Genomic DNA, 12,808 nt, shown 5'->3' with positions numbered 1-12,808 from the left:
CACCCCCTTTCCTTACACCCACATCTAAGACACATCTAAGTCCTGCCCACTCTCCTCCCACATTCCCCTCTAGTCAAGCTATTCTTCTCCATCACTCCGGCCCCACCCAGGCCCACGGCCACCTCTCCCCTGCAGGACCTTCCCTCCAGCTGGACCCTGGCAGCTCACTGCCCAAGAAAAGCTACATAAGGAGGATCATGCTGTTCCTTGCTTTCCGTGGCTAATGGGGGACGAGGTCTTTCGGGACTATAAGCAGAATGACATCACTTCCGGCTTCCCTTGCTGATATAAGATAACGTCTTTGGGGATCGTAAGTAGACTCGTGTTACTTCTTGCCTTCTAGCCTCCCTCCCCGGGTCTGGCTCCTGCCCCTCTCCCTCACCTCACATCTCACGCTGCTCTACTCCCCTCTACATTCCTTTTATTCCTATCACATCAGCCATCCTTCCGGCCTCCTGGCCTCACATTTGCCATAACTCCCCCTGGCGTGCTGTCACTCAGGTCAATTCATCCTGCAAGTTTTGGCTGAAACGCTGCCTCCCTACAGAGAGAGGCCTCTCCTCGCTATCATTAATATGATAAAATCATATTTATTTTATCATCAAATAAAGAAAGCTCTTTATTTCTTTAGGCTTCATTATCTTGTTTATAAAAGCATTCTCTTACGGTTCCTACTGGTGCGGGTAAAGACTGCATGCCGAGGGCAGAAAACTCGTGGTGACTTATCCACCATCACACCTCTCGGCTCCTGGTGCAGTGGCTTCCACCAACAGGGAACACGAATATTATCCAGAGCCGTAAATGAGCAAGTTCACGAGCAAATGCGGTTCCATTACAGTTTGAGGTTCAAGCCCGCCCTCTTTGCGCTATTGGAAAAGACTGTTCAGTCTAGACAACTCCTTCCAAAAATCAAACTGGGCCTGGGCCCCGTGTCTCAAAGCAGAAAGCCGGACGCACCTCCAATTTTGACGGTGAAGTCGTGGGCCACCATGCAATTTCGAGCTGCGAGATCCCGGTGCACAAACTTCTTGGCATTCAGGTACGCCATCCCGTCGGCGATCTCCGCCGCCATCTGAATCATCTCTTGCAGAGTAGGGGGAGGGCGGCCAGGGTTATTCTGAGAATCGAAACATGGGGTCGTGTGTTCAGCAACGTGGGCTCCTGCGGCCGGGAGCGGGTGCCCTGCCGGGTCCCCAGAGGCAGCTCACCTCAGCCTCCGGCCGCAGGGAGCGGAGGTAGCTCTTCAGGTCTCCGTGAACCATCAGCTCCATCACCACCAGCGTCGGCTGGCCTTTGGACACCACCCCCAGGAGGCGGACCTGTGGAGCAGGTGCAGCACGTGGTAGGGTGAGGGTCTGGGGGAAGGTGTCCACTCGTCAAGGTGGCGCACAGCACCCTGTGTGATGAGCCCTGGTCTGTCTGGCTCAAATGCCAGGGTCGATGCCTTGCTGGGACAGGGGAGTCGGAGGAAGGAGGGAGAATTCGGGACTCAGGGTCTGGTGGGTGGGGGAGCAGACAGACATGCCTACAGAGAGCAACATCCGACACAGACACTTGGATATCTCCTTGGTGTCTCTGAACACATAAGGCACATTCCCATCTCGAAGCCTTTGCACCTGCTGTTCCCTCTGCCTGGCTCTCTGTGCCCTAACAGGTCCACATGGCTCAGTCCCTCCATCCTTAAGTCTTGGCGCAAATACACCTTTTCCCAGTCCTGAATTCCCAGTCCCCTGACTCTGCTTCTCTTGTTCCATTCTGCCATAGCATCAGCCTCCAATGTCTTCCCTAAGGAACTTAGCGGTTTTAGGGTCTGCCTCCGCGGCTGTACAGGAAGCTCCATCAGGGCGGGAATCCGATGCATCAAAGAGACGAGAAATGAGGCTTAGCACACAGCCGATCCCCTTAGCACTAGGCTCCAGGAGAAGGTAAGTGGGAAAGGGTAGGCAGGGATGGGGTGAACACTCATGTGTTTAAGGGTTATAAAGGAGCCAGGAAGAGGGAAGAGACAACATTCTGGAAAGCAACGGGATGAGTCTGGCTCCAGGCAAGGTGGGAGAGGATGAGATTAGAGGAGGGACAAGGAGGGGGGCCCTCCCCCACACCTTGAGGATACTGCAGAGTGGGGGACAGGCCAGGGTCCACACCTAGGGTCCTCCCACCCCGTGCAGGAGGAGGAGGAGGGACAGGGGAGCTGGAACAGGGGAGCTGGCACCAGAGGAAGCCTCTGTCTGCTCTGGGGGCAAACGCAGGACTCACCACGTGATGACAGGTGAAGCCCTTCATGACTGAGGCCTCGTTGAGAAACTCGATCCTCTCTCGCAGACTGGCGGACTCGTTGACCGTCTTCACCGCCACGCGGGTCTCCGCCTCGCCCTTGACGATGTCCCTGGCATTGCCCTCGTACACCATGCCGAAGGAGCCCTGCCCCAGCTCGCGCAGGAGAGTGATCTTCTCCCGAGGCACCTCCCACTCGTCCGGCACATACACAGAGCAGGGAAACACTACTCCTCACTTATCTACACAGCATCCTTGACAGACCCCTGGGGGCCCCCCAGCCAACCACCCACCTGAGCACCCCTGGCAAACGTTTGTTAAGTGATTTCTGCGGTCCAGAACCTGTGCCAGGCCCCGGGCGTAGAGCCGAGGACAGGACAGGTGTGGGTCCCTGCCCTCACAGGGGGGGACAGCAGAGGCTTGGGAAGGAGCCACTGTCAGCCCAGGGTCCTGGCCAGTAAGTGCCGCACCGAGCCTGCCTCCACATCCTTTCTGTCTGATCTCAGAGCCTCCTGGGTCGGAGGCTGTGGTCTCTGCAAAGGGCCAAGGGGATGGGGACAACTCTGCCTGCCAACCACTGGCATGTGAATGAACCCATCCAGGACCACCCAGCACCAGCTGATCCCCAGGCAGGCTGCAGCCATGTGAACGAGCCCGGATGAGATCAAAGGATTTGCCCAGCTGATCAGATCACAGGTGGCGGACCCACCAAAAACTGTGTGCTAATAAAGGGAGGTCGTCTTAAGTCACTAGAGCTGGGGTGGTTTGTTACACAACAAACGATTTGCAGATGAATGCACAAAGACCTCATAAGAAAAGCCGAAATGGTTCCTGCGTCCCCTGCACCCGTTACAGGCTGAATACACCCATTACTTCATTCCTGGAGGGAAGCAGGGCGGTAGGGTGGAGAGGCAGCCCTGAGGTTCAGCTTCCCCACCTCCGGTGTGCGGTAACAATGCCGTCACCCGCGTTCGTTCCCTCCCGCTCCCGTTCCCCCCACACAGTTCCACCCGGAATGACCACTACTTTCTCTGTCGTGATGCTTTGGCATCTAGGCCCTCGATGGCCCTAAAGGGGCTGCCCCTGCCCAGGGCGGCCAGTTCCTAGAGACAGTAAGTGACCTGCCAGTGAGTATACCTTCTGTATGCAAAACAACTAATCCAGAGCCCAAACCATAACCCCTCCCTCTGTGGGGCCCGCACCCTCTGGGCTCTATCCCCTTCCCCTGATCACCCAGGGCCAGGCCCTACACCCCAGAACCCACGGAAATCATTCAAACTAGCCAATCCTCAGTCTTCCCCTGCCTTGCCACGCCTCCCCAAGAAACCACAATAACGGTTCTTGTCCGCATTCCTTCCGTGCTCCCTCTGCCTCCTGCCCGACCCTGGGGCTCCCCTGTGTGGTACTGCCCCCCCTCTGTGCATGTCTTATCAGATCTGATTAAAACAAATCCTGGGGATCCTTAAAAGCATCACCCCTGTATCCCAAGGCAGTAGTATCCTTGGGATCATCGACAGCGCTCATGCCTTGAAAGTCACTTTTTCTGCTTTTTGCTGCATGAAGCACTTTGGAAACTTGTCCTGCGGCAGATGCTTTCCCCTCTGATGGAACAAGCAAGCCTCATCTCTAGGGGCTGCCCGATGCCCTTTGGTACAATCAAGGGAAACACAGGTGTCGGTCCTACGCGACTACCAGCATCAGCATCACATCTGTGTTCAGGTGCCACCAATGGCAGATGTGTCCCTGCCACACATACAGCCTCCTGTTCACCCCATTTTATCCTTCATTCTTGTCTTCCCCACCCCCTGACCCCCAGTGTCTCACTCTGGCTTCCGACTCCCACCTGCCAGTTTGGACAGCAAGTCCGTACATGGCTCTCTGGCTCTGACCCTCGGCGCGGTCTCGGGCACAGGCCGCAGATGCCACAACCCCACAGCTGGGGCACCAGATTCTCAGCCTCCCAGCCCCGCTAGATCAGCCCATCCAACAGGCGCCAGACAGCAGGTGTCCGGCTCCTCCCAGCATCGGGGTCTCCGCAGCCAGGGACAGGTCTCCAGTGAGCGAGAGGGCTCATCTCAGCCTCCCAGGGTATCAACCCCCGACTTCCACTGGACAGTAATGGGAAAGGGCACCAAAAGGCAGGATTCCGGCCACCCAGAGGTCAGGGGATGGTACTCACCATCACTGGCACTGAGGTACTCAGGGTTTGAAGAAGCATACAGCGGCCCCAGTGGCCCATCCGGCTGCCTGGAAGGGAAAAAGGAAGACATTCCAGCTTGGTATTCTCACGAGGCCCTGGGTCACTCGCAAGGGGGCTACGAGCTCCCCAGGGCAAACGCAACCCTTACCAGCAGCATCCGTGTAATAATCCTGGATACAGCCTGGGGTTATGAACGGAAGCCCATCAGATGGCTACTGAAGTGCATCAACATGGAACCATAAGCTGTAACTCATGGGTCCGTGGGACACCCAAGAGCCACTCACCCGTTGCTGTTCTCATCCCAGCTCACGAGAAACAAGTGTTACATTTTCAGGAAATTTGAGAGCAGGTTGTTAATACAGCCATCATTTAAAGTTACAGGGCACAGGTTTACAATGAAATAAAATGGTATCAAAAGCAAACTCACCATTTCCTCATTATCTTACTATCATTGGTGACCATCTGGAGCTTGAAATTGGCCACGGTAGGAATATTTACATGATAGAAACAGGAATGATACAAACCAAGACTTGATCTATTGTTCTGTTGTTTGCGCAGGCTTAAGAAAGTGATGGCAAAAATGTTACCAATGCAGATTAAGCTTCAAAGTCTGTCAGCACTGGGGCGCCTGGGTGGCTCAGTCGGTTGAGCATCCGACTTCAGCTCAGGTCATGACCTCTCTCGGTTCATGAGTTCAAGCCCCGTGTCGGGCTCTGTGCTGACAGCTCAGAGCCAGGAGACTGCTTCGGATTCTGTGTCTCCCTCTCTCTCTGCCCCTCCCCAGCTCACTCTCTCTCTGTCTCTCTCAAAAATAAATGAACATTTAAAAATTAAAATTAAAAAAAAAAAGTCTGTCATCTCCGTAGCCATGATATTGCAAACAGAAAAAAAAAAAAAAAAAACTTAAGAAAATGTTCCTCTGCATTTATGAATTATTACCTGATTGACTGAAGTCACTTGTTCATTGATGAACCCATACACCTTATCTCATTTTTACCTTACTCTTTAATGAAAACAAGATATCAACCAACATCCAGGTTGGAACTATACTCATTCATCACTTGCAACCATAAGTTGGCTATAGATACAAAGGTTCAGGGGGAAAAAGTCAACCAAAACATTTGGTGAGAATCAACCAGCTAGAGGGAATTTACGGTAACAAGCAATGTATATTGTATTATGATCACTACCTGTAAATTGCATGCTATGCACATCCCTATGACAGTAAAACTTATAATAAACTTAGATATAGCTCTCTCTGTATCTAGGCACACTTTCTTTTCTGGAGAGCCAGTTTTTAACCATTTACCAGCACACCATTGTACCCACCTCTTTCTCAGGAATAGATAAATACTTCCAATCACAACACTGAAGAGAAAGACAAAGATGAGAGGCCCGATGATAATTTTTGCAATGTTCGATGGGACATCTACTGAAATAGAGTAAGAAAATATATGTTTCGCACCAAAATGTATTCACATCACAAATCACACCTATGCCTGTAATGGCGGGCCACACACACCTGCCCCCTCTCTTGTCCCCGAGCCTCTCTGCTGGTCTCCTGGGCCGTTCTTTTCCAGTCATCTTGAATCACCAGTTGGCTCCATGGGCCTGGGCAGTGGGCTCAGAGGCCCTGACCTCCAGACCACTGCCCACTGCCTTCTCCCTCCCCCCCAGCCCAGGGCCAGCTTCACAGGCATGTAAGCCTGGCCATCACCCCAGTCCCCACACTTGGAAGGGCCCTGCTCCTTAACACTCTGCTGTCGCCATCTTGAAAGTCTTAATAATTTGTAAGCAAACGATCTTGCGTTTTCATTTTACAGAAATGAAATTTTAATTTGCCCCACAAATTAAATAGCCTATTTGAATCCCAACAGCACCTCCGGCAGGTGAAAATTTCACCAGGAAGTGCCCTGTGTGTGCTAGGGGGTCTTCCCCAAAATATCCTTTTAAATCGACCGAAGAAACGTTCTGTTAAATTTGCACGTGAGGCCCAGTTGTCTGCAATTATACACACGCCCATGTATTCAGACTCTCCCGAGCCGAGGAGGAAAATGGGTCCTAAGGAATCAGGGAGGGAACCCGGTCCCTGGGCTCTTCAACATCCACAGCGGTTTACTGAACACTTACTAAAAGTACCAGGTGCTGTTTGAAGAGCTTTGCGCCAGTGTTTTTATTTAATTGTCACATAAGCCAAAGTGGGAGGTGCCGTGACTGAGGCCAGTTAACAGATTGGGAAAAGAGGCTCAGAGACTGGAGGCGGGTCTTGCCCCAAATCCCAGAGCCGATCCACGGTGGAGCAGGGATTTCAACCCGGGTGATCTGAGTGAGTTCTTGACCACTACCCCACGCTGCCTTCGGTGGCCAGCGCTGCCCTGAGACATCCTGTCTTCCTGTACCCCTCCCTGAATTGGCAGCGAACTGCCTCATCCCCCCTCCCACAGCTCCTGGCCACAGAAAGTCTCCATGAATATCTGGTGGCCGAACGGGCCATGAGAGATGGACACCTACTGGTCACGTGCAGGTGGATGTCTGCATGTCCCTCCTTCCTGTCCCTTTTTCCTTAGGAACAGGGGAGCTGGAGGCCACCAAGTGGCCAGGACTCACAGTGTCTCAGGACATAATCGGAGAGGCAGGCTGCACCCTGCCAACCCCACCTCTGCTTCCTGGACACCACAGTTGGGCTCACACTCCGATTCCAGTGGCCACGGGAACCAGGGTAAAGAAACGGAAATTTAAGAACTCTTGCTCTGAGTCACAGAAGGGTAAGGTCAGCCCCTGGGGGTGAGCGCCTCCTTAAAATCTGCACCTTGCTTGCTTGTTATAAAATAAAAAATCACTCAGGGTGCCTGAGCGGCTCAGTCAGTTAAGCGTCCACCTCCTGATCTCAGCTCAGGCCATGATCTTAGGGTTCGTGAGTTCGAGCCCTGTGTCGGGCTCTGGGCTGATAGGGCAGAGCCTGCTTGGGATTCTGTCTCTCCTTCTCTCTGCCCCTCTCCCACTTGTGCATTCTCTCTCTCTCTCAAAATAAGGAAGGAAGGAAGGAAGGAAGGAAGGAAGGAAGGAAGGAAGGAAGGAAGGAAGGAAGAAAGAAAGAAAGAGGAAGGAAGGAAGAAAGAAGAAAAGAAGAGAGAAAGGAAGAGAAAAGGAAGGAGGAAAGGAGGGAGAAAAGAATCCTTTTTAAGTAATCTACTGTGTTAGTCATGTAATTCTCCAGACTTTTTGCTATCTCTAGTAATGCTGGGCTACCTTTCCTTGAACATGTATCTTTTTTGGACATCCCTGATAATTTCCTCAGGATAAATTTCTAGAACCAGAACTATTGGCTCCGATAGTAAGAGCTTTAACAAAATGTTTGATACATAGGAATAAAGAACATCTATGTGTCTGCTCTCAGACAACACTAAGCACTATAATTAAAAAACAGAGGAGGGTACTTGTTGTGCTGAGCACTGGGTGTTGTTGTTTGGAAATGATGAGTCACTGAATTCTACCCCTGAAACCAGTATCGCACTGCATGTTAACTAAAATTGAAATTAAAATATACATATATTCATATTAAAATATATTTACATATTTATATTTATATATTTATAATATGTTTATATTTAAGAATATATATTTATATTTTTAACAACCCGGAAACAAAAAGCCTTACCAATTTGATAAGTTAAAAATTACGTTTTGTTTTAAAAATTACGTTTTGTTTGTTTAATTAAATTAATTTAATTTAATTACGTTTTGTTTAATTTGCTCTTGGGGGGGTGTGGTTTTGAGGTTGGACTTTTTTCCTTATATCTTCTATCTTTTCTATTTCTTTTTAAATTGGCTATTTATGTTCTTTGCGTATTCTTGTGTGTGTGTGTGTGTGTGTGTGTGTGTGTGTGTGTGTGTATTACTCATATACTACATGGATATTCATTTGATAGTAACTCTTTGTCAATGATGTTACCAATGTTTTTCCCACTTTGATATTTTCCTTGGAATTTTATTCACGGCATCCCTGGTTCTTAAGAGAGAGACCCCAAATCCTTGAGCTGACCTGGGTAACAGGAAGTGTCTTTGTTATTGACGAGCCCCTGGGAACATACCTGAGCTTATGCTACGAGATGGGCTGACCCAGGACGGGGGTTGGTCACCAGCAGACCAAGCACGTGATCAGAAGGCTGGGACTTCAGCCAGCCTGACCTCCAGAGTACGGAGGGGCCGGGGAAGGACTTCTATCACACAACCAACGATGCGATTGGTACCGCCTGCGTAATGCAACTCTCAGCACCTTAGCTCAGAGGAGCTTCCTGGCTGTGAAGACAGCCACATGCCAGGAGGGTGACGCAACACGTCCTGATTCCAGGGGGAGGAGACACAGCTCAGTGTCCTGGACCCTCCCCTATGTGTCTCTTCATTTGCGTGGTCCTCACCTACAGCCTTTATAAGAAAACCGTCCTTGTAAGATGGCACTTGCCTGAGTTCTGTGAGCTGATCCAGCAGATGATTGAATCTGGGGGGGCCATGGGAAGCTCTGAGTTTGTTGCCAGTTGGTCAGGAGCGTGGGGGGCTTGGAGAACCCCCAACTTGCATCTGGCTTTGGAAGGGAGGGCAGTCTTGCTGGGAACCCTGCTCCTAAGCCGGCAAGGTCTGTATGAACTCTACCAGGCAGCATCAGATTCACTGTGTAGCCCTCCCAGCTGGGGTCAGGACGCTTTTCCCTGCCCTGACCCCGGCCAGAGCCTTCCCACTCTCCGAAGTCCACCATGCCTGGGGTGTGAGAATCCAGCCAGCCAAGCAGAAGGCTTGTCTCACTCCTCCCACCCAAGCTCCCGCTCCTCCTGTTCTAGAATCTCCCCTCCTTCCAAGTTATTTGTTTGTTCACTCATTCAAGCGTCTGGGCTCCTGCCACGCATCTCAGGATAACCTTCCTCTTTTGTTCCCACTTGTACATTCTTCCAGGTCTCGGTCAAGAGGTCACCACCTCCAGGAAGCCTTCCCTGATCAGCTCAGCCTTCCCCACCCTCCCACCTTACTGTGCTCACCCAGGGGCAGCACTTACTGCCTGCGTATCAAGAGCACATCTGAGACCAAGTAGGTGAGTTCCCCCATCCTCCCTTGGAGGACACAGCCCATCTAGAAACAAATACTGAGGGGCGCCTGGGTGGCTCAGTCGGTTAAGCACCCGACTGCAGCTCAGGTCATGATCTCATGGTTCATGGGTTTGAGCCCCGTGACGGGCTCCGTGCTGCCAGCTCAGAACCTGGAACCTGCTTCAGATTCTGTGTCTCCCTCTCTCTCTGCCCCTCCCCTGCTCACACTCTGTCTCTCTCTCTCTCTCTCAAAAGTAAATAAACATTAGAAACAAATACTGAGACCCTAGTAACAGGAGCTAATGTGTTAATCAGACATGCCCTGTGTCAGCCACTTGGCATTCCTAATGCCACTGAAACCTCCTTTCGTTTCCAGGGGGATCCTCTTATTATCCCACGGTCAGATGAGGAAGTGCAGGCTCAGAGAGGGCAAGCACCCTTCCCAGGTCACACAGTAGCAGCCGACAGACCCAGAGGTCAAGTCCAGGGCCGGCGGGTGTAGCCTCCACGCTTCCCCGACCATCCTCTGAGATGTTCCCCAGAGCAGACCCAGCCAGAGTTGCCGTGCACACTTACAATAGTCTGTCACATAGAAATAAGTGGCTTCTGTCCAGGAGCCGTTGCCCGCCAGGGAGGTGGCCCGAACTCGCACACTGTAATTCCCCGGCGGCAGCCCTCGCAGCCTGCAGCCCCGCTCCAGAGCAAAGTGTCTACGGGAGACACAGAGGTGCAGCTCCTGGAAGACAGGGGAGGAGAGAGGGCAGGTGTGGGGGGTGTCCGTCCCCTGGCAGGAATGTCAGAAATGACACAGAGGAGGGGCGCCTGGGTGGCTCAGTCGGTTAAGGATCTCACGGTTCGTGAGTTCGAGCCCCACATCGGGCTCTGCACGGACAGCACGGAGCCTGCTTGGGATTCTGTCTCCCTCTCTCTCTGCCCCTCCCCTGCTCTCTCTCTCTCTCTCTTTCTCTCAAAATAAATAAAAATGAACTTAAAGAAAAAAAGAGATGACACACAGGGAGTAAGGGACAATCACTGGGCAACACGCGTGAGCGACATTAGGAACCTCGGAATCTCAGCGCCCTAGTTCTTGGGATAAGGAAGCAGACACAGAAGCTATCGTTACCGATAACCCTTCCTGAGCCACAAGCCAAGCATTTGACCTGGATCGTGTCATTTCCTTCTTACCCCACCAGGGCTTAGCCTCTTGTTACAGACAGGAAACAGAGGCTTCGGGCAGAGGTCGGTGAACTTCGGCTATAAAGGGCCAGACGGTCAATGTGTATGGCCTCAAGCGGCCACTCACTGTGACCCACTCAACTCAGCAGCCAGGGACCGCTCCCAAATCAGTTCGCGTCCGTCCACAGACAGGCGTGGCTGCGTGCCCACGGAGCCTGGTGGACGCTGAACGCTGGACTCCACGCTAAGTGGACACGCGTCATGACGTTACTCTTCTCTCGATGTTTGGAATTGTTTTCCCCGACCATCTTAAGAGGTGAAAGTGATTTTTCGATCTCGGGCTGTACAAACAGGCGTACAAAAACAGTGGGCCGACCCCTGGTTGAAGAGACACAATGCTGCGGGGAGGGGGGGGATCTCGTGGCTGGTAAGTGGCAGGACCAATCCTTCAATCCAGAACCATCCGGCTCCCAAACTCTACAAAACCACCGTGGGACGTTGTCACCAGGCCTCCAGAAAGTCCGAGAGGGCCGGGAAAGAAAACACCTACATCACCTAAATCGAATTTCAGGCTTTGCCCCACACCCCCTGCTCTCAGAACCAAACACATGCGTGGGCTTAATGTCTTAAGCACAAATTTTAAAGCTCCTTCCTTCCCAGGGTGCAGCCTTTTGATTTGATTTGATTCATTGTACCATTACTAAAAGAGTTGGGATCTACCCAAATCTCTGAAAACAGAGAGGAGGTAAGTAAAGCATACACACCCCAGTGATAACCACATAAACAGAGATCAACCCCGAGCTTACTGGGAGAGGCACGAGGCTCCCTGGGAAAACGAGACCATGAAACCTGCACGCATCGGGCCAAATATTAAAAACTTTCCAAAACAGCTCCAAGTTAATAGTGCATGCAGAGAGCTGGACTGGAAAATTTTAGCGGGGAGAGAAAGAAATGTAAAAACCCCCGTGCTTATCATGTGACAATAACAGCAAGAAAACAGATCGGGCCGGATCAGGCTGGCGGCAGGGGCGGAGGCTCTGGTCCAAAGGTTCTTCCAAGTAGGATGAGTCACCAAGTAGAAAGGGACAAATAAGCAAATATAGAAACCAAAGGTAGCTGCTATCCGGGACAAAGGGGAAATGCATCCTCCACGACCGGCCACGGACCCCAGGCACTGCAAGGGGTGTGCTGGAAGGAACCAGAAGCTTCAGGCAGCTGTCTCCACAGACACCAGGAAACAAAAACAAAAAGCGAGACAGGACGCAAAAACCTGATAAAGAGCAAAGAAGCCAATGACGTAAAAGTCTGTGCGAACAAGAAGAAAAGCTCAAAACTGAAAGATACTGACGCAAAGGAAGGAGCCAGCCACCATGAAAAATCCATGCTCCTCCCTGGCAGGGGTGGTCCTTGGGGCCAGGGTCTCCCGGGGCGGAGGGGGGACGCGGTAAGAGGGCGAATGGCTTGGATTCAAGGCCCAAGGAGACAGAGATTCAAGAATGATGCAGCTGGGGCTGATGTCAGCTATTCAACTAGCAAATACCAAAAAAAGCCCCCAAAAACACAAAAAAGAAAAAAGAAAATGACCTCCCACCAAATGCTGGAGAGAATTTTGCAGGACTGGCAAAATCATACCGTAACAGTATAGATGGTGTTAAAAAAAAAAAAAAAGTTTTACATTATTTTCTCACTTGATTTTTTTAAAACATTTATTTATTTTTGAGAGAGAGAGAGACAGAGCATGAGCAGGGGAGGGGTAGAGAGATGGGGAGACACAGAATCTGAAGTAGGCTCCAGGCTCCGAGGTGTCAGCACAGAGCCCAACGCGGGGCTCAAATCCACAAACTGTGAGATCACGACCTAAGCCAAAGTCAGACGCTTAACCCACTGAGCCACCCAGGCACCCCTAAAAAGGTTTTTTAAAAGATGGTTGTAATCTCTCAGTCTCTCTTATTTTTCCCCGTCTCTCTGTTCCCATAAAGGGCAAATGGGGCTAATTTGTCTGGGATTGGTGTGGGGCCATGTGGGGCAGAGGCTCTGGTGGGGATTCGCAGTGGGGATTCCTGCCGGTGACCGCTGGGCT

General features: G+C 51.5%; 1 protein-coding gene across 1 annotated transcript in view; it reads right to left on the bottom strand.

The window, feature by feature from the left end:
• The window catches only part of INSR (insulin receptor), a 137,489-nt gene that overhangs the window by 8,276 nt on the left and 116,405 nt on the right, over window positions 1–12,808 (bottom strand). Inside the window, 6 exon segments of the mRNA XM_053896637.1 lie at window positions 958–1,117; window positions 1,209–1,319; window positions 2,257–2,501; window positions 4,454–4,521; window positions 5,804–5,906; window positions 10,129–10,288. Of these exon segments, the coding sequence (XP_053752612.1) occupies window positions 958–1,117; window positions 1,209–1,319; window positions 2,257–2,501; window positions 4,454–4,521; window positions 5,804–5,906; window positions 10,129–10,288 (847 nt within the window).

The sequence above is a fragment of the Panthera pardus genome, unplaced genomic scaffold, assembly GCF_024362965.1.
Source record: "Panthera pardus isolate Hobbes unplaced genomic scaffold, ASM2436296v1 HiC_scaffold_8, whole genome shotgun sequence".
NCBI lineage: Eukaryota > Metazoa > Chordata > Mammalia > Carnivora > Felidae > Panthera > Panthera pardus.
This window is presented reverse-complemented; position numbering and strand designations above follow the sequence as displayed.